Here is a 23,711-nt window from a genome sequence, read left to right as displayed (position 1 = left end):
ACAACTCCTCTCATGCTCATTTTATGGTATTAGCTCACCCAATTTCTTCTAAAATCACCAAGACCATTTACATCCACAGCCACAATATCACTCATCTCTTTCTCAACTCAGCTTCTCTGCTGCTGAAAGCCTCCTCCATGCCTTTGTTCCCTCGATATATGGCCGTACACATGCTGGGGAAGGCGATGGCCTGGTGATATTATCACTGGACCAGTAATCCAGAAACTCAGCTAATGTACTGGGGACACAGGTTTGAATCCCACCACGGCAGATGGTGGAATTTGAATTCAATAAAAAATATCTTGAATTAAGAATCTACCAATGAGCATGAAAGTATTTTCAATTGTCGTAAAAATGCATCTGGTTCAGTGATGTCCTTTAGGGAAGGAAATCTGTTGCCCTGGCCTGGTCTGGCCTACATGTGATTCCAGAGCCACAGCAATGTGGTTGGTTCTCAACTGCCCTCTGAACAAGAACAACTAGGAATGGGCAATAAATGGTGGCCAGCCAGTGATGCCCAAGTCCCATGAATGAATTTTTAATAATTCCAATACTCTTCTGGCCAGCCTCCCACTTTGCACCTTCTATAAACTTGATCATCCAGGTTCCACTGCCAGCATGCTAATTCACACCAAGTCCTGTTCATATATCACCTCGTGCTCACTGACCTTTCCACCCAATCCAACAATGTTTCAGTTTTAAAATTCTCATCCTTGGTTTCAGATCCCTCCATGGCCTTGTCCATCCCTATTTCTGTCATTTCAGCCAGCTTTGTAACCCACTGAGACACCTCCATTCCTCCAATTTTGGTCTCTCGTGAATCCCTGATTTTCATTGCTCGACCATCGGCCATCGTGCTTTCAGCCAGAATCCACAGAATCATAGAATCCCCACAGGACAGAAGGAGGCCAATCGGCCCAACAAGTCTGTACTGACAACAATCCCACCCAGGCCCTATTCCCATAACCTTCATTTACCCTGCTAATCCCCCTGACACTAGGGTCAATTTAGTCTGGCTAATCAACCTAACCACACATCTTTAGACTGTGGGAGAAAACTGGAGCACCCGGAGGAAACCCACACAGACACAGAGAGAATGTGCAAACTCTACACAGATAGTGACCCGAGGCTGGAATTGAACCTGGGTCCCTGGCGCTGTGAGGCAGCAGTGCTAACTGGCACTGTGCCACTGTGCCGCCCAAAACCTCCTGGGCCATAAGCTCTGAAATTCCCTTTGCAAACCTCTCCGATTCGCCACCTCTCTCTCTTTAAAACATTGTCGAAGAACAATTGATTTGACCAAGCTTTTGGTCATCTATCTTAATATCTCCTTATGAGGCTCGGTGTTAAATTATATTTGATAACATTCCTGTGAAATGCCTTGGACATTTTACAATCTTAATTCAGTCAGGTTGCCATGGCGGGATTTAGACTCACTAGCCTTACGTTGCCAGTCCAGTGCAATAACCATGAGGTTAACAGTCCCATCAATATTCCAATAAGTACTTACCGATTTCAAACGGTAAACAAATTAAATTCCAAAATATATATGTATCCATCACTACTGTTACACTGTCCTCCAGAAACAACAGCCACCTGGTTCCCAACCCTGACCCTTGCGGAACAGAAACCATTTTGTCCAAATTTCAAACGTATCTATTTCACAGACATCTGTCATTCTCAACAATACTGTTTGCAACATAATAATTCCTCAAGTCATAGGGCAGGATTTTCTGGCTGCACTCACCCCGAAACCAGAAAATCCCGTCCGAGGTCAACAGACTTTTCCATGGTTCACCCCTCGCCCGCTCCGTTTCCTGTGGCGGGCAGGGCGGTAAAATTCATCCCAGACTATCATACAGCACAGGATCAAATCCTTCGGACCAGCATGTCTATGCCAACCATCAAATACCAACCGATACTAATTGTTCTCACTTTTTTTAGAACAAAGGAATATTTTTAAAAAAGTCTTCTAATGGTATTCTTGCCATTGCATTTGCTGCACAGAACCCAAAGATGGTGTGTGCCAGAGAGTGCTTAAGCAGAATATGAGGTGCTTCTGAAGTGCGTCTAATGTCTGGTGTAAATCTTGCAGTGCAATGAAAAATGACTGCGGTATAACTTCACTAGTGTAATCATTCTTAGGACAGACAACTAAGAACATTCTCACTCTGATCTGGAAAGCAATTAAAATTAAATCAATTCAGAAGGCATGCAATGATTAAATTATTGCCAAAGTGAATTTGCGAAACATTTTCCTCATTTGGAAAGATATTGCAATAAATACAGAACAATAACAATTTGATATCTGAAAGGTCAGATGACAAGATGAAAATATTTGCACAATAATAAGTGCAACATCAAAGGCATCAAGAAAGAAATAACTTGCTTATTGCTTCAGTTCTTTGGAGCTTCATTTTATGTCCAAAAATCTATTGCAACAACTAAAAATACCTATTAGACAATTCAGTTTTCAAACAAACAACTTTGAAGGAACAGTATGCTTTATTTTCACCCCTGGAAACTATTCATTTAATTCTAGTTATTTCTAGTTATTTAAAGTTATTGCATAATTTGATTAGTACAAATAAAGGTTTGTTGACATACCAATTGCATGCTGGTCTGGCCCAATTAGTTTGAGACCTAGTACTGTCTATTCAGTCAATGGGTAGAAAATCAAGCCTCTTTCAGAATGTTATCGTCTTGTTATGGCCATTGGAATCAAGTTTAAATAAGAGAGGAGGGATACTGGAATTTGGTGGGTCTTCTTGTTCTGTAATTCTGGCCAGAGAGTGGAGGGAAAGTTGTAAATCATAGAATCCCTATAGTACAGGAGGAGGCCATTTGGCCCATCGAACCTGCACCAACAACAATCCCACACAGACTTTATCCCAGTAACCCCACGTATTTACTACACTAATCCCTCTGACACTAAGGGGCAATTTAGCATGGCCAATCCACCCAACCGCACGCACATCTTTGGACTGGTGGTGCAAACCCACACAGACATGGGGAGAACATGTAAACTCTACACAGACAGTGACCCGAGGCCAAAATTGAACCTGGATCCCTGGCACTGTGAAGCAGCAGTGCTCACCACTGTGCTATTATGCTGAATGAAAAAAAACTTGCATTTATTTGGCACTTATCATGACTTCAGGCTATTCCAAAGCACTCTACAGCCAATGAAGTAATTATGAAGCGTTGTAATATTGGAAACATGGCAGCCAATTTGCAGACAGCAAGATCCCATAAACAACATAATTGACCAATTAATTTGCCTTTGTGATGTTAATTGAGGGATAAATATTGGCCAAGGCACTGGGGACACCTCCCTGGTCTTCTTTAAAATACATCTGCCTGAGAGGCCTCAGTTTAATGCTCATCTGAGAGATGGCACCTCTGACATCATGGCACTCCACACCAGGGTTTTATATTCAACTTCTGGAAGGGGTGGTTCAAACCCACAATCTCTTGACTCAGAGATGAGAGTGCTGTCAAATGAGCAGTGGCTGACACATAAAATATCTGAAAATGGTCATTAAATACATGTTCAGAATATGTAATATTTTAGTCATTTTAGTTCAGCTTTACATCATAGTTAAGAGAAAAGATATTGACACGTACACTACTGATGTTTTAAAAATCCCGTTTACCTTCACCTTCTAACAGATCTCCACTACTAAGACCTATTGACACCCCTCCTGTTCCACTCAGTCCACAATATGAGGTTGTTCGGATCATACATATCTCCATAGTCACTATCAGTCATTATATTGACATCTGAGAAAGGCGATTGCATGCGGCAGAGTAAACTCTCTTGTTTGTCGTTCCCTTGTAATAGTGCGAAAATGGAGAACATTCCTTTGTCTAGTCTCCCGAAACTCACTCACTAAACCAAGCCTCAGACTTGGGAGAATAATAATTTGATGGATAACAAAAACTACTCAGACTCAGGAGACCTGATTGTTAAAGCTGAACTGGGCCTTTGAAGTTTACGTTTATTTATTAGTGTCACAAGTAAGGCTTACATTAACACTGCAATAAAGTTACTGTGAAAATCCCCTAGTCGCCACACTCCGGTGCCTTTTTGAGTACACAGAGGGAGAATTTAACAGGCCAATGCACCGAACCAGCATATTGCTCGGACTGTGGGAGGAAACCGGAGACCCCCGGTGGAGGCCCACGCAGACACGGGGAGAACGCGCAGACAGTGACCCAAGCCGGAATTGAACCCAGGTTCCTGGCGCTGTCAGTCAGCAGTGCTAACCACTGTGCCACAGTGCAGCATCCTATACTACCAGCAGCTTCTTGACAAGGTCCTCCAAGAAACGAACACCGTAAAGTTAACAGAGTTTAAAATGTTTTCATTTTCATTTCGGAAACCTCTTGCAGAAAAAGAAAGTCCTTCTTGAGCAGATAGACAACTACATTCAGTGCAATACGTCAGTCCGAAAAACATTTACAGGGCTGAATAACAAAATAAACTGACAGAGAAAGAAAGATACTTCACTTATACATAACATTTTTGCAAGATTTTGAAAAGACTAAAGGATTGAAAAAAAACTTAAAAGTAGAACTAGACAAAGTGTTAATACTAACGACCTGCATATTGCTGCACTCCAGCGTATGCTTGCTGCAAGGGGTCAGCTGCAGTTGGGCTTTGTGCTGTCAAAACACAAAGAGAGAAAAGATTAATAATCCATCGCGTTGTTAAGTTTCACATAGCTGATGATTGCAGTGTAGTTATCAACACAAAACGTAAAAGATTACTAGTAAGCTGTCTGTGTTTAGGTATTGGGCTGTGTCCCAATACGGCGAGAGCGCAGCTCATACCAAAACCTCTATGCTTTTCCCATTCACTTACTTGGTTTGGAGTCTCTTTGGAAGCATTTACACCCACAGTTAACTTTCACTGACAGATGGAGAGAATCGCTGCTCTCCAAGCATTTTATGTTCATAGAGTGCACAGGTGATTCCAAAAGACAACACGAGCATTTTACATTTAGAGTCATAAAGTCATAGAGGTTTACAGCATGAAAACAGGCCCTTCGGCCCAACTTGTCCATGCCACCTTTTTTTTAAAACCCCTAAACGAATCCCAATTGCCCGCATTTGGCCCATATCCCTCTATACCCATCGTACCCATGTAACTATCTAAATGCTTTTTAAAAGATAAAATTGTACCCGCCTCTACTACTACCTCTGATGTAAAATTTCATTTTACATTTCATTCAGTGTAAAATTGAAGAGGTGTAAGGCTTCAGACTCGGAAGTATTTTCACTCCATCTCACACTACAAGTCAGGTCAGACCCCCCAGCTCCAAATTAACACAGAAGCTGCTTTCTACTGTTGCGGAACTAGCAGAGTTACCAAAATCTGAAACAATGTTGAGCTTCCAATGTCTGGTAGACCAAAAGTAAGTTTATAGTGGCCCTAAAATCATTAGGATCAGCAATCCTGGCAATTGTGGCTCCAACAGACTGGTGGTGCTCCAGTTACATGGTTGGAGACAGTATCTAATTTGCACTGGCCTGGCTGGTGGAAAGCATCTCAGATGTTACCCCACCCAAAGCAGTCGGGGAGTTTAATCGAAGGGAAGAGGTGAATGTCTGATTCCTTGTCCTCTTGTTCACCTTTATGTGGCCCCACGCGTAAGAGGGCTGCATTGAAGTATAAACCAAAACGGAGTTCCAGATCTCGAAGGATGCAGGATGTTTCCCTGCCCTGGACCCCCAAAATGAGCCCACTTTCTGCTGGTGAGCAGCTGTTATCCATCTTGCTGGATCTACCTGCCACCACATGAAAACTGGGCTACCCAAAACCAAGGAAACATCCAACCTGGAGTCCCTGTTCTCCCTGTCATGAGGTCCATGTTTTGCGTGGCTCTGGGTCCTGGTTAATGTGCCTGTAGCAGAAAACCCATGCAGAATTGATGACCTTATGTTCCAAAGCCACGTTCAGACCATATAGTGGGACCAGTAAAATACAAATTCTGATACATATATGAAACAAAAATCCAGCCACAAACATCCTAGATCTTTCTGGCTGTTTGGTATATTTTCCATCTCCTTGGCTTTCAAAAACAGTTAGTCACTATTAACCTGTTGGTAAAGTAGCAGGGCTGGAGGGGGTGGAGTGGGGGGGGGGGGATATTAATGCATATCAATAACAACAAGTTGCATTTATATAGAACCTTAACTGCTGTATAAAAAAAATTCCCAAGGCACTTTCACGACATTATTAAACAAACTGACACTGAGGGCCAGATTTTCATCCATGGGTGGAGTTGGGAGATTTCTCAGCTCTGTCAAACCAACCTTTACAAATGTCTGTCTGCATGTGATATTTTCTGGTTGGGGGGGGGGGGTGCGACTGAAACAGGGGCGGGTGACCCCAGAAACAATGTGCAGTCTGCCAGTTGTGGAGGCGGGCTGGGCACATGTCCTGCCTCTGTGCTCTGGAACCGTGTTTAAAAATATAAAAGATAATGATAAAACAATAAACCTTCTCTCAGCCCTAACCCCGCACCACCCCTTATCCCACCACATGCTCTTAATGCCCAATCCATGCCAACCTCTGCCTACCCATGTCCCCACCACCATTTGCCCTTACCATGCCAACTTAACCAGTAGCCCTGGACAGTTCCTTGACAGTTTTAACACTTCCTGGATAGCTCGACTGACTTTCCACGAGAATCCACCAAGTTCAGAAATCCTCTTATCTATTCTAATCTGCACACTCTGGATTCCACAGTCCGGTTCTTCCAAAATCCCACTTTAGTGGAAGCAGCTGATTATTTAAATGGTCAGCTGCCTCAGCGAATTGCGAATATATGAATCCTGGCCCAAACCTTGTCGTGCCTCCATGATAATGGAAGCTGCAGCGTTTCAGGGTGGGACTTAGGACTTTTGGCAATTTCTGGGATTTTCACCAGAATGAAGAGCTTTTCTATCATGATGAAAATCCAGGCCTGAATCACACAAGTGACATTAGAACACATGCCTAAAAGCATGGGGACAGAGGTAGGTTTGGAGGAGCATCTTTTTATTATAGAATTATAGAATCCCTACAGTACAGATGGAGGCCATTTGGCCCATCGAGTCTGTACAGAGCACAATCCCACCCAGGCCCGATTCCTGCAACCCTGCTCATTTACCCTGTTAATTCCCTTGACACTAGCCGGGAATCGAATCTCTGTCCCTGGCACTGTGAGGCAGCAGTGCAAACCATTGAGCCACTGTGCCACCCCATGGACCACTGGCTGGTCCAGTAAATTTTCCGTGGCTGCCTGCCACAATTCCTGTTGCTTGTGGGACTGGAAAAGTCTCAGCCTTTGTCTCAATGGCTTTACAGAAAAGAGAGATTCCAAATTTCCAAAAGCAACTCCTTATTTAGCAAGTCATGTAGAAAAGTGGCGAGGCAGAGAAACAAAAGTAGTCGCCTCCTATCTTTTGAGAACTCCAACATTTAACATCAATTTATTCGAAAATTAGAGCACCTTCCCAAACATACTTTACCTGTTCTCAGCTGCATTGTCTGCATCAAGAACACACTGCTAATCTGCATTCTTTACCAAAGTAATAGCAAATTAAAGTAATTAATGAGAAAGACAGAAAAAAAATACACAGAAGAAAACATTCTTCTCACTAATATCACTCTTGCATATGAAGATGGATTAGTTGAGAACCACATCTATAATTAAAGACAATGCAGCTTGATATGTTAATTAAACAGCGTGAATCCAGTTTGAGTAAAACTATTGCAGAATATAGGCAATTGCCCAGAACTTCATTAACTAAGGTTACTTATTTAACCCTTCGAGTACTGCAGGTCGGTGAATATATTGGCAAATGTGAACACTGCACGGATGATGTATGCAGCACACTCGTTCTTAGCTATTTCTTTCGTCTGTATTAAATACTTAAATTTTCAATGCCTTTCTTGCTTCCCCCTCATTTCTTTTCTTATCCATGAGAGACTGATTAGCTTCTGGCATTTCACTCAGGTGGCTCTCCTTCTTGAGGCGAGATTATCATGCTATTGAGTCAATTCAGCCTCACTCGAGCGAGGCAGGAAATTCTCACGTGAGGTCACCAGATATTTCTGTTGTACAGCCCTCGCCCGCTCCGATTCCGTGGCGGGCGAGATGGTAGAATTTCGGCGTAAGTATCAGTACCAAGTCGGCTCACATCCGTACTTTCCATCTCGGGCCACCAGGTGGCAACCAGGACCAGAAACCCCCCACTATTCCCCCTTCCCACCCCATAGTCCAGGCCAGTTGTGGAGCCCTGGCTGCTACATAACTGAGCAAGCAAATTCAGCACAGGCTGTCAGTTCATCATGAGGCTTTCTAACCTGCGTGACTCAAAATCATATTGAGTGAGTACGTCTAACAACTGATCTCTGAATTACTTTCAGCGCCTTTGCGGGACACTGCACTCTTAAAAGTTTTAAGTTTATTTATTAGTGTCACAAGTAGGCTTACATTAACACTGCAATGAAGTTACTGTGAAAATCCCACACAATCGCCACACTCTGGCACCTGTTCGGGTACACTGAGGGAGAATTTAGCACGGTCAATGCACCTAACCAGCACGTCTTTTGGATTGTGGGAGGAAACTGGAGCACCTGGAGGAAACCCACGCAGACACGGGGAGAACGTGCAGACTCCACACAGACAGTGACCCAAGCTGGGGGAATCGAACCAGGGTCCTCTGGCACTGTGAGGCAGCAGTGCTAACCACTGTGCTACCTTTCTGCCCCATTTTAAACCAATCGGATTAAGAACATTAATCCCATTCTCTGCCGTAGCAAGGAGGAGTCAGACAGGAAAAGTAAATGTCTTACACAGACAAATCAACCTGGGTCACACTGATGTACCTCCTGAGGGCCATTTTGCAGATTTGCACTGGCAGGTGCCTGTCATGTAGACCAGGAAAAAGACGTAAAGGGATCAGGGAGTGAGGGGAGAATAAATAAAGTTAATGATGTGCGCAAAAAAAAGGATAAACCAAACTGGACCCAACATTGACTTTTTCAGACGTGATTGCTTTAACTTTTCAGCCTGCAGAGGTTTCATGTCAAATCAGTACGGTCACCTTTCCTAATAAAAACCATAACTGTGCTACACTCTCTGGAACATTTAACCGAGAGTGATGTTTTTGTATTGATTTCATTGTATAATTCAAACTTGTATGAAAGGAATGGCACAGCGTGTTCACACAATGCACTGTTAGCCCCAGAAGTCGAAATTTGATTCCAGTTTGAGGGAGACTCAACCTGATGGGAGTTAAAAGAAACTCAAGTAAGCCTGCAGCATAGTTCTGGCATCAGACTTGGCCCAATAAACAAATAAATTCAAGCATCTTCTATGAATATTTCAGTATTATGTCCTGAAAAGCTGCAGAAGAAAGGCTAAGGGCAATTTTTGAAAGATTTCTGCATACATGCCACACGCTCCAGCAAAGAATCAGCGCAGGCAGCAAAAGCTGAATGAGCTCCAAGGGTGCTCTAACCTTCTTTGCACTTTTATGCATTAAATAGATCTGTTTAATCATGAATGTGCTGCTGTGTAACCCCCTTAAGTCTGCACCTCTGCAAGTCTATGCAACTTCGAAAAAAAGATATGCTTTCAGGTTGAGGATTTTCAAGGTACATGCTCTCATTACCTCCCAAAGTTACCTATTAAGAAGGCTTTATTGCACTCAGCTGCTCTGCCTGCCCAGGGATCAGCTCCTTTCACAATGGTGCCAACCAGAATGTCCACATAAACAGGACAGTAAGCCAGTTCGGGCTATTGCCATTCCACCTGCGCTGGCCGCCCGGCTTACAATCGACCCCGTACACTGGACACCACAAAAGATTGTCAAAACATAAGCCCCTTCCTTCTCATTCTGACGTGGACTAGTTGTTAAGATTTGTATTGACTATTAATCAACAACAGAGCAAAACCTTCACACACAAGCCTGGGGTTTGCTCCTCCCAAATCCTGCTCATTTCTTGCTTCGGGTTTCAGAAGAATCCTCTCTCCCTCAATTATCAGTGATTTGTTTTCCCCAAAGCCACAAGGTAGGAGCCCCGGAACCTCTTCCCCATGAATTCATACAGTCCTACAGCACGGGGGCAGGCCCTTCAGCCCAAACTGGTCCATGCTGACCAAAATGTCCATCCATTCCCACAATAGATTTCAGAAAGATCCACTTTGCGCATTGAAACCCCTCCGTTTTTACTCTGAATTTTGGCTTGTCGCAATGAGGACAACGTAAGGTGCAAGATTTTGACAATCCTATTAATTTTCAGAATCTGTGGCATATTTGGAATTTATTCCTCAACCACTTTCAATTTGCATTTCTGTTGGACAATTAACAGTCAAGGTAATTGGGGAACAGGAAGGATTTGCTTGTGAGAAATGACACTTGATTTATTGACGATTTTCACGGTGCTGTGAAGTCAGAATTTGAGGGGTTTTCTGTTTGAGGAATAGTTAACAGCAATGAGTTCAGCAGGTTGAACTTAAGATGACACTATGACGCATAATTTCCTGGCTCCCCAGCATCAAATTTGAGAGGTACCTCTCTTGGAAGTTCCCAGTTAAGGATTTATACGGCTAACCTCACCTGGACAATTGCACCGGGCTGGGAACCATCTGACAAAGCTTGCTAACTTTAGATGGTCTGTCTGTTTTAAATCAGTTGTTACTCTGAAAGAATTAGCAGGAAATAAGTGCTTCCAACTTCAGCGTAAAGACCTAGACGGAACCCACATGGGATACTGCCCACACTCCCAACCCCCATGGTATTCCCCACACCCTGCCCCAATGATATTCCCCACCCAGCACAAGATTCCCACCCTACCCCATCCCCCTCTTCTGATGTCCCCGACCCAACCACACACTGTACTGGCCACCTTACTGGCCTAAATGACCCCATGCCCCCACAACTGACCCCCCTCCTCTGACCCGACCCGGCACCACGCACCCAACCCGAACCCTCGCCTGATGTCTGACAACCCCCCCATGCCGACCTTCCCTCACCTAATGTCTGCCCCCCCAGCATGTCTGAACCCCCACTCCCCATAATATTCAATCCTCCCACCCACCAGATGGCTGGCTTCCCCTGATATCTGAATCACCCACTGCCCATAATGTCCAACCCCACCCCCATGTCCAACTCCAACGCCCCCATGTCCAACTCCAACACCCCCATGTCCAACTCCAACACCCCCATGTCCAACTCCAACACCCCCATATCCAACCCCCCATATCCAACTCCAACTCCCCCATATCCAACCCCCCATATCCAACTCCAACCCCTCCATGTCCAACTCCAACCCCCCCATGTCCAACTCCAACTCCCCATGTCCAACTCCAACCCTCCCATGTCCAACTCCAACCCCCCCCATCCAACTCCAACTACCCATGTTCAACTCCAACCCCCATGTCCAACCCACCATATCCAACTCCAACCCCCCATGTCCACCCCAACCCCCCCATGTCCAACTCCAACCCCCATGTCCAACCCCCCATGTCCACCCCAACCCCCCCATGTCCAACTCCAAACCCCCATGTCCAACCCAACCCCCCCATGTCCAACTCTAAACCCCATGTCCACCCCAACCGCCCCCCATGTCCAACTCCAAACCCCCATGTCCAACCCCTCATGTCCAATTCCAACTCCCCCATGTCCACCCCAACCCCCCCATGTCCAAGTCCAAACTCCCACGTCCAACCTCCTCCTGATGTCTGAACCCCCAGCTCCTTGGTCCAAACCCCAGACTCCGTGAAGTCCGATTCCCCCGATGTATGAAACCCCCACCCCAGCAATATCTGAACCCCACTCCCACAATGTCTAACTATCCCAATCTCCAAACACCCCAACCCCCTTATATCCTTACCTCACACCCTCAATGTCCTACTTCCCCAACCTTCTGATGTCTAAAGCCCCACTGATGACCGCACCCGCTGATGTCCAAAACCTCCACCCTTTGTTGTCCTCACACCCAGCCGCCGATGTTCAAGCCCTCCCCCCAACATCCCAATGTCTGAACGCCATACCCTCAATGTCCAACCCGATCTCCCATGCCTGATTCTCCTCCCCTACTGTCCAGATCTCTCTAATCCTCTTGATGTGCGAACTCCCACCCCATCTTCCATCCACTTCACTTAGAAACTTACCTTCTCCCTTTAAACTTACCTGCTGTATGGCAGCTACAGTCATAAAAATGGGGGAGTGTCCTCTTTTGTACTTTGCCGCTGGAGCTGGGGATGCATTTCACTTCTTGAGTCTCACCTGGCCAGAGTCAGGAAGGTTAGGTGAGACAGGTGTTTTAGAATTTAAATGAAGGTAAGTCGGTACAGAGTGCCAATTCACCCGCTGCTGATTGCCACCCTAAGGAAGTTATGCCCCTTTTTTTTAAACAAACCATGCATTGCCTGAATTGATCTGTACCAAAAGGGAATCTTTATTTTCTGATATCTGTGGGGCTGGGGTTAAAGTATGTTGACAAGAGAATGTGACTTTATCGATGGCTTCTTTGTATCTGAAAGAAATGTGTTATTTGTTTGTAATGTAATATAAACTCCGAGGGGCCCTGGGGAACAAATGAACACTTTTCTTTAGTCTAGATAGCTCTAGTTACAGAGGTGGGCTGACACAAGATGATTTGTGTCCTGTAACCAATAGGAGGGTGAATTTGGGCCATCTTCAAAAGAAGGAAGGAGGAATGAGAGACTGAAGGATAAAAGTTGAGATGTTGCAATCTTTCTTGACACAGTGATACCATGGCTTCTGGGGTATGACTCTTCTGGACACAGTTCAACATCACTTCAAAGACAATGAATAGAGAGACATCACCTTTGCTGACAAAGACAAGAGTTCCTGGAATCTTGAGAGGTGAGAACCGTCTATGTTGTCTTCACTGCTTCTTGTTACGTATATGCAAAATCTTGCTTAATAAATTCTACTTGATGAATAAATACTAGTTATTCATGCCTTGTAGGCCCAGCCCAACTGAGGACCCTAATGTTAGAAATGAAAAATTCAGACCTTGAAAGTTTTTTTTCCAAATAGAAGGGTTTTATCCCTCGAAAGCCTAAACCTCACAAGGGGCACAGTTCAGTAGGGTACATACAAAGCAGCCATCTTCATGGTGACCTCAGCTATGAAAAGATGGGACGCTTCACAGTGAAGAACTGAGAAGATGGACAATATTTTAACAATCTGACACATTTCTTTTCCGATCTGTACACAATGGAAAACATAGCTCTTCATAAACTCTGGAGTTTGCTCTAAAATCTGTAGCCGTAACTCGGAAAAGAGAATTTTATCCCATTTCATTATAAATAAACTCCAAACAAGTGAAGGGTCCCACTAGTTACAGAAAATGCAATTATACATTCAGCAGGAGTTAACTGTTCCATCAACCATGAGGAAACATGTTTAGGGTATGAATTGGGCATTCCTGTTATGATGCATAAGATTTTTCTCCAATGCATCCTAATGAAAACGTTTCACGCGTTCAGGAATGTTGTAAACAACTTTATTGCTATTATCATCAACCGTGCTATAACTGACCCATGACTGGAAAAGCAGCTGGAAGGTCTTTGAGCAAAAACCATATCCTAAGTTTAATCTGCAAGTAAACTATTTAGCCGTGGTGTAATTAGGGTTCTCATATACATAAAGTATAGCTAATGTGGCTGTTTGAGTAGACTTTGCAAAAGCCCCTGGTATCGCTTGTTAACAGATTTCATGCTAAAGTGCTCAATGGTACAATTTTATATCCCCTTTCCATCCAATGAAAATCTACCATTGAAGAGAGCTTCCAAATGGAATAATGACTTCAGTGCATCAGCACTTACAGGCAACATTACGGGGCAATTGGGATCAGTAAACACAGAATAATGGATTCCTGGGAGTGATTCCAAAGCAGTAATGGAGGGTAGGGGCTCAGATGGCTCATATAGAGAATAATGGAAAGCTACGTGATGTTACAAAATGGTAATCTAATCTGGGAGTTTAGATCACTCGTAAAAGCCACTCAGAATTTGCACTTGGAGCTCATGACATCACCTGAATTTTCTGCTTTGATTTCAAACTAAAGGGATGTGGGAAGCTTGAAATAAAAAGCAGAAAATGTTGAACATGACTTGGGTGCTTTGAAGATGGCCTCCCACTGCATCAGCCTATCATTTGATTAGCTACTGGTTTCTACATCATTATCATCTGTGTGAACTGATCAGTAAATCCTGGTGAACGCATAAATTGTGGAACGAAATGAGATGTTTAGATCCTCCAACGTCAGTTGCCCATCTCCCGTTTCTTATTCTCCTCAAATAATAAGATTTGGCAACACTATTAAAATCATTGTCTGTTATCTATAGTTTATTTATTAGCGACACAAGTAGGCTTACATTAATACTGCAATGAAGGTATTGTGAAAATACCCTAGTCGCTACACTCCAGCACCTGTTCAGATACGCTGAGGGAGAATTTAGCATGGCCAATGCACCTAACCAGCACGTCTTTTAGACTGTGGGAGGAAACCAGAGGACCCGGAGGAAACCCACGCAGAATCGGGGAGAACGTGCAAACTCCGCACAGACTGTGACCCAAGCCAGGAATCAAACCCAGATCCCCAGAGCTGTGAGGCAGCAGTGCTAACCACCGTGCCACCATATATAACCATTATGATAATATATAAGATCTAAATGTGTTGTGATAATTTCATTCAGTTTGTGGTCCTGGCTTCAGCTGGCAGTGTGGACACTGACTGTCTACTTTCTTTGTCCTGGAAGTGTGATGATTGTCATGATCTGATACAAGGACAGAGACTTCATTAGTGCGGTTTATCAGAAAAAAAAGTACAATTCATTCACAGGAAGTTTTATTTCAATTATATTCGCTTAATGGGAGCAATTCAATAAATGTGTGTATGTGGGTGGTGTGTGTGTGTGAGAAAGGGTCGAAAAAGAGATGACTCATAAAGAGATGTCTTTTCTTACCTCATAACTGAATCAAATAAAGAGTCTCAGGTTAGGCAAGCCTAGAGATTTTGATGTGAAACATCGAAGAACAATACAAAATACCACAGTTGTACAACTAACTCCTGTGCGTACATCTTTTCAGGTATATTCTTCACGCATTCTAGTGTATACGTTGGTAGGGAAGGGGGCTTCTAACAGTTGCTGGAGGGTTACGTTCAAGCAAATGCACTCTAAGATCTTTGAATGTGAAGGAATTACTGGAACACTTTCTCGTTTTTCAGCAACAACTTCATAAATCATTATTTTTAAAATTAAAAATGGTATATATTACTGTAATAGCGTGACAAATGCATAATAGAATTGCTTAGCCGCTTGGAGTCCTGATTACAAAATGGCTGCTCTGAGATTATTAGGTCAATAACATTTGCATTTGCTTCTTATAAAGAACTTCAATTTGAAACATTTTTGAAACTGACCATTCATCCAAGTGCTGGGCATTAAATCAAAAAAGTCACGGTCAATTTAACTATGTAGCTCCTTCTAAATGTGCAATACTTTGGATTAATTGTATAGACTAAGAGTCAATTTGCCTTTATTCTTCACACTCTAATGGTGACTGTTAATTATTGTGTGCAGTAGTGCCAAACCTCCTTGATTTTAGGGATTGTAATTTACCTTGTCCAGCCCACTGAGGGCTAGACATAAGATGAGTTCAGTGGCAGTAACAGTCTAAAATGGCCCAGGACTCAACCGCACTTTGAAGAGTATTCTTATAGTGGACACTCACCGTGCGTGCAGACGGAGCTTACTGTGTGCCACATCTGGTTGGAGTTTTCATCTCCCGCCTGACCGATTGGGAGGACTGGTGAGCCGGCTCTAGTGAATAACAAAAGAGCGCATCGCGGGCCGGATGAAACGTCCTGCCTGGCCTCTGGAGACCACTCATGGGCTGACCCTTCGGAATAATTAAAAAGTGCATTGAGGGCCGAATGTAATCATCCAACAGGCCAATTCCAGCCTGTGGGTTAATTTATGTTGTGCAACACTGTGCTAGATTCTAGATGGTGCAAACACATTACTCTAAGCTCTTCATGGAGTCCATGAATTGTCCTATTATTGTAAATACACAAATAAGCACATTTCCAACATACAGCATATCAGTGCTACTCATATTAAGACCTAGGAGACATTTGCAGCCCATCTCCCCATTGCCCGGATCCCTTGACAGACGGCAGTTCCAGGTATCTCTGTAGGGCTCCATGTATTTTCTATTCAGCAATGAAACGTTTACGTGCCAGCAGGAAATGCCATTCCCTCTCCTTTTTTTGCTTTCCAGGAAAAGAAGGTAAGAGAATGCTTGTAGGAAGCAGAGATCCTTCCCCGCTTTCATTAAGTGGTCTAAAATTGAACTAGTTTGGGCCTGCCATTTAATATAGCCTTTCTCTCACAGTGGGGGAGCGCCTGGTCTACACTTGGCAACTGCCCACAGTGGCACAATCGAAATGAGGAGCTAATTTTGTGAAGAGTTACAGGCCTGCAGCACATCAATCTGTACTGCAGAAGTTCTGAGAATGGTTCTAAAGCAGCAATAGCAAAAACTACACCAACTCGCATGTTATAACTGCAGTTACTGATTGGGAATGTGCTACTTCCCAAATATTACTGAGATGCAGCGACTTTGTGCCCATGTGTGTCTTGATACTATTTATGTGTGTAAAACACTGGAAAATCCCTTCTACACATAACTGGAGTACACTGTACTTAATTTGGACATTATTCACAAAAGGTAACTTTGAATTTAAAAACGGAAAATACTCCCTCTGCTCACTAGTTCTCTCTATAAAGAAATAAAAGAAAACTTAAGACACAAAGCACCTTACATGATGGAAGCGAAACAAAATGGAAAATCCACATGGCACAATGTTTGCTAATTCGAAAATTATAACATAATGTAATTAAAGTCCTATTAAAAAAGTAATGTTCGGAACAAAGGATTTAAATTATAAAGTAATATGCAACATATTTCCACAGTGTTCATCGTATGAGCAACAGTTAAAAAAAAATTCTCCTGCTTAGCATTTTTCTTTTTTAAAACTAAGTCATTATGCTAATTTGTACACAGAATAATTACCAAATTCTTTATGAGCTGAAACACTTCTGTGTATACATAATACTTTTGATTTATAGATGTGTAAGCAATATTTTGAGTCAAATCCTGCTGAGCATACAGATGGGTATCATTTCCTTCAAAAGCCTGAGGCCTTTGGGAGTTACCAGAAAGCTTTCCTTTCCCCTTTGTCCTCAAATATTTATATCGCTTTCACTTACCTTTGTTCTTAATAGAATTCTAGCAGCAACACCTGCGAAGAACACCCTCAGTGACTGCTGTTGCTGTGCAGTTCTCCACTGGTGTTCTCACTAGCTCTGTGTTCACAATTAACCTATTATCAACGCATTCTGGGAACAAGTGGCCTGCGCCTTCTATGAGTGATGTTGAGGCAGAAAGTGGATCGTGCGCTCAATCACATTAATTGAAATCAGGGGCAGGTCATCCCGTCACAAGGGAGGGGCTTTAAACAAATTGGTCTACCACTGTGCCTCATCTGTGCAGAGGTAACAGGCAAGCTCACATCTCTGTCCCCCAAACTCCCACCCCTCCCCCTGCCTTGTATTCTCCTCAAAGTCACTTCTCTTCAACTTCAACTGGGACACAAAGGGAATTAAGAGGCAGAGTTGGAAGTAGCGCTATTTTCCACAGAGGGTAAGATATATAGTGTTGGCATCACGCGCCTCTTTGCAGCTGCTTACAGAGACGGGGATGGGGGATTGGTGCATGTACACAACAGATATTTGCTACCAATTAGAATCACACAATGAAACATTTCCTTTTATCTTTCAAAGCTTATTTTTAATTGTCACACGGTGTAATCTCTAAAACGTGAAGCTTGGCAATCAGAGTGGCAGCAATATCATGAAAGGTAAACTCAAACAGCAAAGCATCAATGAGGTAGTTCACAAATAAATGTGAAAACAGAGAATGGGCACGAACATAAATAAGGAGCTTAGAGTATGATAGAAGTCTAACCCAATCTTAGCCACCTGATTATCCATAACCTCTCAGCCTTAAAGTCACAGGCTTCGATTCCCAGCTTGGGTCACCGTCTGTGCAGAGTCTGCATGTTCTTCCTGTGTCTGCGTGGGTCTCCACTGTGTGCTCCGGTTTCCTCCCACATTCTGAAAGACGTGCTGGTTAGGTACATTGGCCATGCTAAATTCTCCCTCAGTGTACCCGAACAGGTGCCGGAGTGTGGCAACTCGGGGATCTTCACAGTAACTTCATTGCAGAATTAACATGAGCCAACTTGTGACACTGATAATTGAACTTTAAACTTCAAAGTCCCTCAAAGAACCAGTCAAACTTAGGAATATCATCTTAACCCCCCCACTCAAGTTACTCGACAAACTCGGTCACCATCTGCCTTCCGTTTATACTCACAGTGAATGATGGAGCTAATGGACCCACATATCATTTTTTTTGTTAACAGGGGGAAAATTAAACAACTGTTTTTGGATCCAGTGCACCTGGGACTTCTAAAGTTTAAAGTCATTTATTTATTAGTGTCGCAAGTAGGCTTACGTTAACTCTGCAATGAAATTACTGTGAAAATCCTTGAGTCGCCGCACTCCAGCGCCTGTTCGGATACATTGAGGGAGAAATTAGTGCGGCCAATACACCTAACCCGCACATCTTTGGGACTGTGGGGGGGAACCGGAGCACCCGGAGGAAACCCACGCAGGCTTGGAGGGACAAAGGGCCTGTTCCTGTGCTGTATTGTTCTTTGTTCAGACACGGGGAGAACGTGCAGACTCTGCACAGACAGTGCCCCAAGCCAGGAATCGAACCCAGGTCCCTGGCGCTGTGAGGCTAACCTCTGTGCCACCGTGCTGCCTACGGTGGACTTGTGCTCCAATAGTGGCTGGCACTGAGATATAATCACAGCTGACCTGTAAAATGGGCCATCCACCTGTCACTGGCATAAAAGAACAGTTTTTATTTGCTTTGTTGCTTGCAGCTGAGGTATGTTTCGCTCCCTTTATTAGAAAATTAGCCTCGTGGGCATGCAGATGGGCCATGCCAGGTGAAACGAGGGCATGGTTACAACTTTTTACAGCCCCTGTCACTCTGCCAAAGATAAATCTTTTCCTCCTGTTGGAGCAATACCACAAGTTGTAGCAATGATGAGACTATTAAATAATTAACTTTGCTTCTGAGCAAGATAAAATGCAGGAAAGGCAGAAAGAGTTTTAAAAATAACACATTTTAGGCTCCCAGTGTTAGCCATCCATAGTGTAAGGTGGGTGAAGCAGAATTATTGCATTGCCTCCGCAAAGTTACCAGGCTGGGTACAATTAAAATGGCTGTAAAGTGCAGGAAATAGAAATGCCAATTTGCTTGATTTCGTCCCCCACACCCTTCCCAAAGATGGAGCAGCCTGCCATATACTGCTTCGCAATCTAAAGAAAGTCCCAGATGGCCATAGGCCGTGACTGGTGGTGATTTAACCCGAGCACCACCACATCTCAGGTGAGGGGCAAGGTCGAGAAGGCGGGGCCTTCATGAATAACCTCAGCTGGTACGGGAATTGAACCCATGTTGCTGGCGTTGCTCTGTATCACGAACCAGCTGTCCAGCCAACTGAGCGAAGGCTCAATCTAGCAGTCTGGTCAAGGACCAAATAACAGAATTTCTGTATTGCCAGGCAAATCTGAGTAAATGGCAGCTCTGGGACTAAGACCCTAGACCATCTGGTTGCTGCCTGAAGCAGCAATATTGTGCAGAAATGTAACATTCAGTGTGAAACAGTGAGAACAAATTGTAAGTACACATGCTATATACTGGAAATGAGGAGAAAAACAAGATCATGTACATCTTTCTTTAAAATAATACGTCAAAGCAGTCTCCAAAAGGTTAAAATCTCATGTACCTATAATGGATGTCGCATTTCTTCACCAGAAAAAAGTATCTGAAAAATAAATATTTTATACAGCCCCATGGGGAAGGATATCTCATTTTCGTAGTGTCCCACTCTGGTGGACTAATGACTTTGTTGAGTGAACTTCATAGAACCAGCTTAATGACCCCATTCATTATGGGCTCCAAATGCGTGATCTGAGCAATATTCTTCATTATATGCAGCTTACACTTAGCATTTAAAGAGGGTGAATTAGTTGTCCCTTAGAAGCTGAGAGAAACTGGCTGAGGATAACAGATGAGCGAAATATGATTTCCTCAAATTTATGGCCTTTTAAAATGCAAGAACTCCAGAATTCTTCATCAAGGAGCACTGATTATTCAGGGTCTCAGCCTTCACAAATAGTAAGGAAGATACATTAACCAAGCTAGGGACGGTGAGACACACCTTTCATGTTAAAAATTTAGATGCTGTGGAAATGTTTGGCCTTATTGTTAGCCCTTAAACACTTCCAGCTGCTAAGAGCAGATCAATGTAAGGTGATCTTTTGTTACAAGAATCGCTACCCCCCTCCCCCTTCCCGACTCCTCCACCAACCATCAGAGGCATGTCTTTGGGAATCACCGATGCACTCATGTGATTTCCTCATATTCAATCCCAGCAGTTGAGGATTTCATAAAATCGCCCTCGTTGAAGTACCATATTACCCATCACTGCTGGGGTACCTGAGTGTGCATCAGTTGTTGGTACACGCTGGTAGCCAGTGGACTATCTTGGCCCTTGTTTCTTCTCATAAAATCTGTCCTCTTACTTATTTCACTGAAAAACCTCGACGAAAGACTAGGCCCAGAAATGCAACATGTCACAAAGGCTGAGAAGAGAAAAAAAGGATGAGCTTGATGAAAAAGTAATCATTCGTAATGGGTTTACGATGATGTGGAACTGAGTTGACTATAAAACACCAGGATTAATGATTACTCAGTTTTTGATCTTTCAAACAATAAAGGATATTTGTTTACTTTTCGTGCCATCTTCGTAAAGGTCTCAATAGCTTTTAAAAAAAGTAAAGGATTTAAAGGGAGATTTTCTGCTTGAATGCCCCTGGTGCACAATTAAACTCAGGCTGGGAGTACACAGTTTTCTGATACACGCATATGTTGGAAGCATCGAAGTAGAAAATCTCTCCTTTAATGGAAAGTAATGATGGAAAACCGATGGGAGAAACTGGTGTTACTGCTCACATTTGTTTCAGATATTGTTGTTAAGTAATGGCGTTTTATTTCAATATATCTGCAAACATAAGTATGCACCCTTGTTATCACCTGACAGGAACAGATGAACTGGTGTGACATAATTCAGGAGGTCCCTCTGCATCACGTTTACTGTTTAACGTAAGTGTCAGAGACACTGGGTATATGTTCATTGGGTTAGCACGTTGTCATCTCACTTCAGCGAGTTAGGTTTGAACTCAGCCTGGATTGACGTGATAAAAATCTGCTCTGCCTTTTGGCTTTAAATGAGTTTTGGCAGCCTCAACCCTGCTCCTGTGAGCTTGGGCCCACAGCACAATACTGGAATTAATTGGCAGTGGGACAAGTAAAGATCCATATTCATACAGGCTGGAGAGCCACGGTTGATGTCTTTTGCCAACAGCACAAGGACAGGGAATGGATGGGACTTTGAGTTTTATGTCTGTTTTACTGAATTGAAAATATTCATAAGCTTCATTGCTAAACACAACACAATACAACACACTGAGGCAAAATGAAACATTGATTCCTGGGGTTCTTTTTGTTTAAAAAAAAAGCCTTTTAAAGTGCAGGTTTAGAAATATCTTGCCCCTATTTATTCTTGCATCTCATTTTCTGGTCGACTTGCCACCGTGCCGCCCCCTTTCATTACATTTAAAAGTTATGGAATTTGTGGTTAATTATTTGATTGAATCACTGTTTTTTATTATTTGACACTATTAAATGAACATTACTTTTCCAACCAGGTTTGAAAGAAAGAAGAAATATTAAAACAAAATGTCTCCCTAAGTGCCAGAGGACTGGACTTCTTCATGTGCTTGTTGAAGTACTAGATAAACACTAACTCCACTTGGGGAAATTTTTACCATTCTTTGTGACTGACTAATGTATACCATTTTGAAGTGGTGTCTGAGCTGCATGTTGAGTCTTTTAATGTGCTGTGGATGTAACATCTTGCCAAAGCTCACATGGATTTCTGAGTGCCAAGCACTGCTAAGTAGTGCCACTTATTCTACACCACTTCAAATGGATGAAATCAGCACCACAATTCAAATTTGTCGAGTGTACACAGATGAGTTTTCTACATGCACCTACACGTACACATAAACACACACATACGCAGGAGGGTCGCATTGACATTTTGCAGTAACTAGTCAGCAGCCCGTGTTAAATTTCTCTGGATTTCTTTTCCACTGACGTCAATGGGAAAGATGTAAAACAGGCTGCCAATTCACTACTTACGAAGGGACCACCACCTGGAAGTTCCCCTCCCAGCCACTCATCATCTTGACTCCAACAACACTCAAAAATGCTCAACGCCATCCAGAACAAGGTTTGATTAAGCACGTTATCCAACACCTTAAACATTCAGTCTCTCCACCATCAGTGCACAGTGGCAGCAGTTTGTACTATTTGCAAAATGCACTGCAGCAACTTTCCATGAGACCTTGCAAACTCGTAAGTGCTGCCACTTGGAAGAGCAAGGGCAAAATCATCTGCAAGTTCCCCTCCAAGCCATTCACCGTCCCTTCACTGTCACAGGGCCAAAATCCAGGGACTCCCTTTCAAACAACACTGTGGGTCTACACATCCCACACGAATTACAACAGCTGAAGAAGGTGACTCAAGGGTAATTAGGAATGGGCTAAAAATGCTGACCTTGCCAGTGGTGGTCGCATCTCATGAGAATAAAAATAAAATGCTTGAAGGGACAGGGTGGTTGGAGGCATGAGGTCATTGATGATACTGCCTTCAATACATAAAATCAGAGTTAGCAAACCTAGCTACCATTCGGATCCCTGCCTTGAAGAGGAAGCCTGCTGATGCTGAAGAGATGAGACCATTCATAGAGTACAAATGAACTCAATGTGCAGGAGGAATTTGGGGCTTTAAGCCTTGGAATAGATCAACACTTACAAAGCTAAGGCACCAAGGTCTAATGGGAGGGATAGGAGCATGTAGGAGTCACATGTATTAGTATACAGTGAAAAGTATTGTTTCTTGCGCACTATGCAGACAAAGCATACCGTACATAGAAAAGGAAAAGAGAGGGTGCAGACTTTTTAAATTTATGGACTGTATGGTGGCACAGTGGTTATCACTGCTGTCTCACAGCAAGAAGTTTAACAACACCAGGTTAAAGTCCAACAGGTTTATTTGGTAGCAAAAGCCACACAAGCTTTCGGAGCTCTAGCACCAGGTCTCACAGCACCAGGGACCTGGGTTCGATTCCCAGCTTGGGTCACTGTCTGTGTGGAGTCTGCATGTTCTCCCCATGTCTGCGTGAGTTTCCTCCGGGTGTTCCAGTTTCCTCCCACAGTCTGAAAGATATGCTGGTTAGGTGCATTGGCCATGCTAAATTCTCCCTCACTGTACCCGAACAGGCGCCGGAGTGTGGCGGCTAGGAGATTTTCACAGTAACTTCATTGCAGTGTTAATGTAAGCCTACTCGTGACACTAATAAATAATCTTAAATTTAAAGGAGCTCACGCGGAGGCTTT

At 43.4% G+C, this 23,711-nt stretch overlaps 1 protein-coding gene across 47 annotated transcripts in view; it reads right to left on the bottom strand.

Moving 5' to 3' along the window:
* The window catches only part of celf4 (CUGBP, Elav-like family member 4), a 1,189,091-nt gene that overhangs the window by 36,668 nt on the left and 1,128,712 nt on the right, over positions 1 to 23,711 (bottom strand). For 35 of the 47 annotated variants that reach the window (XM_078220789.1, XM_078220922.1, XM_078220807.1 and 32 more), the window contains one exon: positions 4,603 to 4,668. In XM_078220789.1, coding sequence (XP_078076915.1) covers positions 4,603 to 4,668 — 66 coding nt within the window. The remainder of the gene's footprint in view (positions 1 to 4,602; positions 4,669 to 23,711) is intronic. The other 12 variants (XM_078220798.1, XM_078220779.1, XM_078220817.1 and 9 more) reach the window with 1 other exon arrangement.

This window comes from Mustelus asterias, chromosome 1 (assembly GCF_964213995.1).
Source record: "Mustelus asterias chromosome 1, sMusAst1.hap1.1, whole genome shotgun sequence".
Classification (NCBI taxonomy): domain Eukaryota; kingdom Metazoa; phylum Chordata; class Chondrichthyes; order Carcharhiniformes; family Triakidae; genus Mustelus; species Mustelus asterias.
This window is presented reverse-complemented; position numbering and strand designations above follow the sequence as displayed.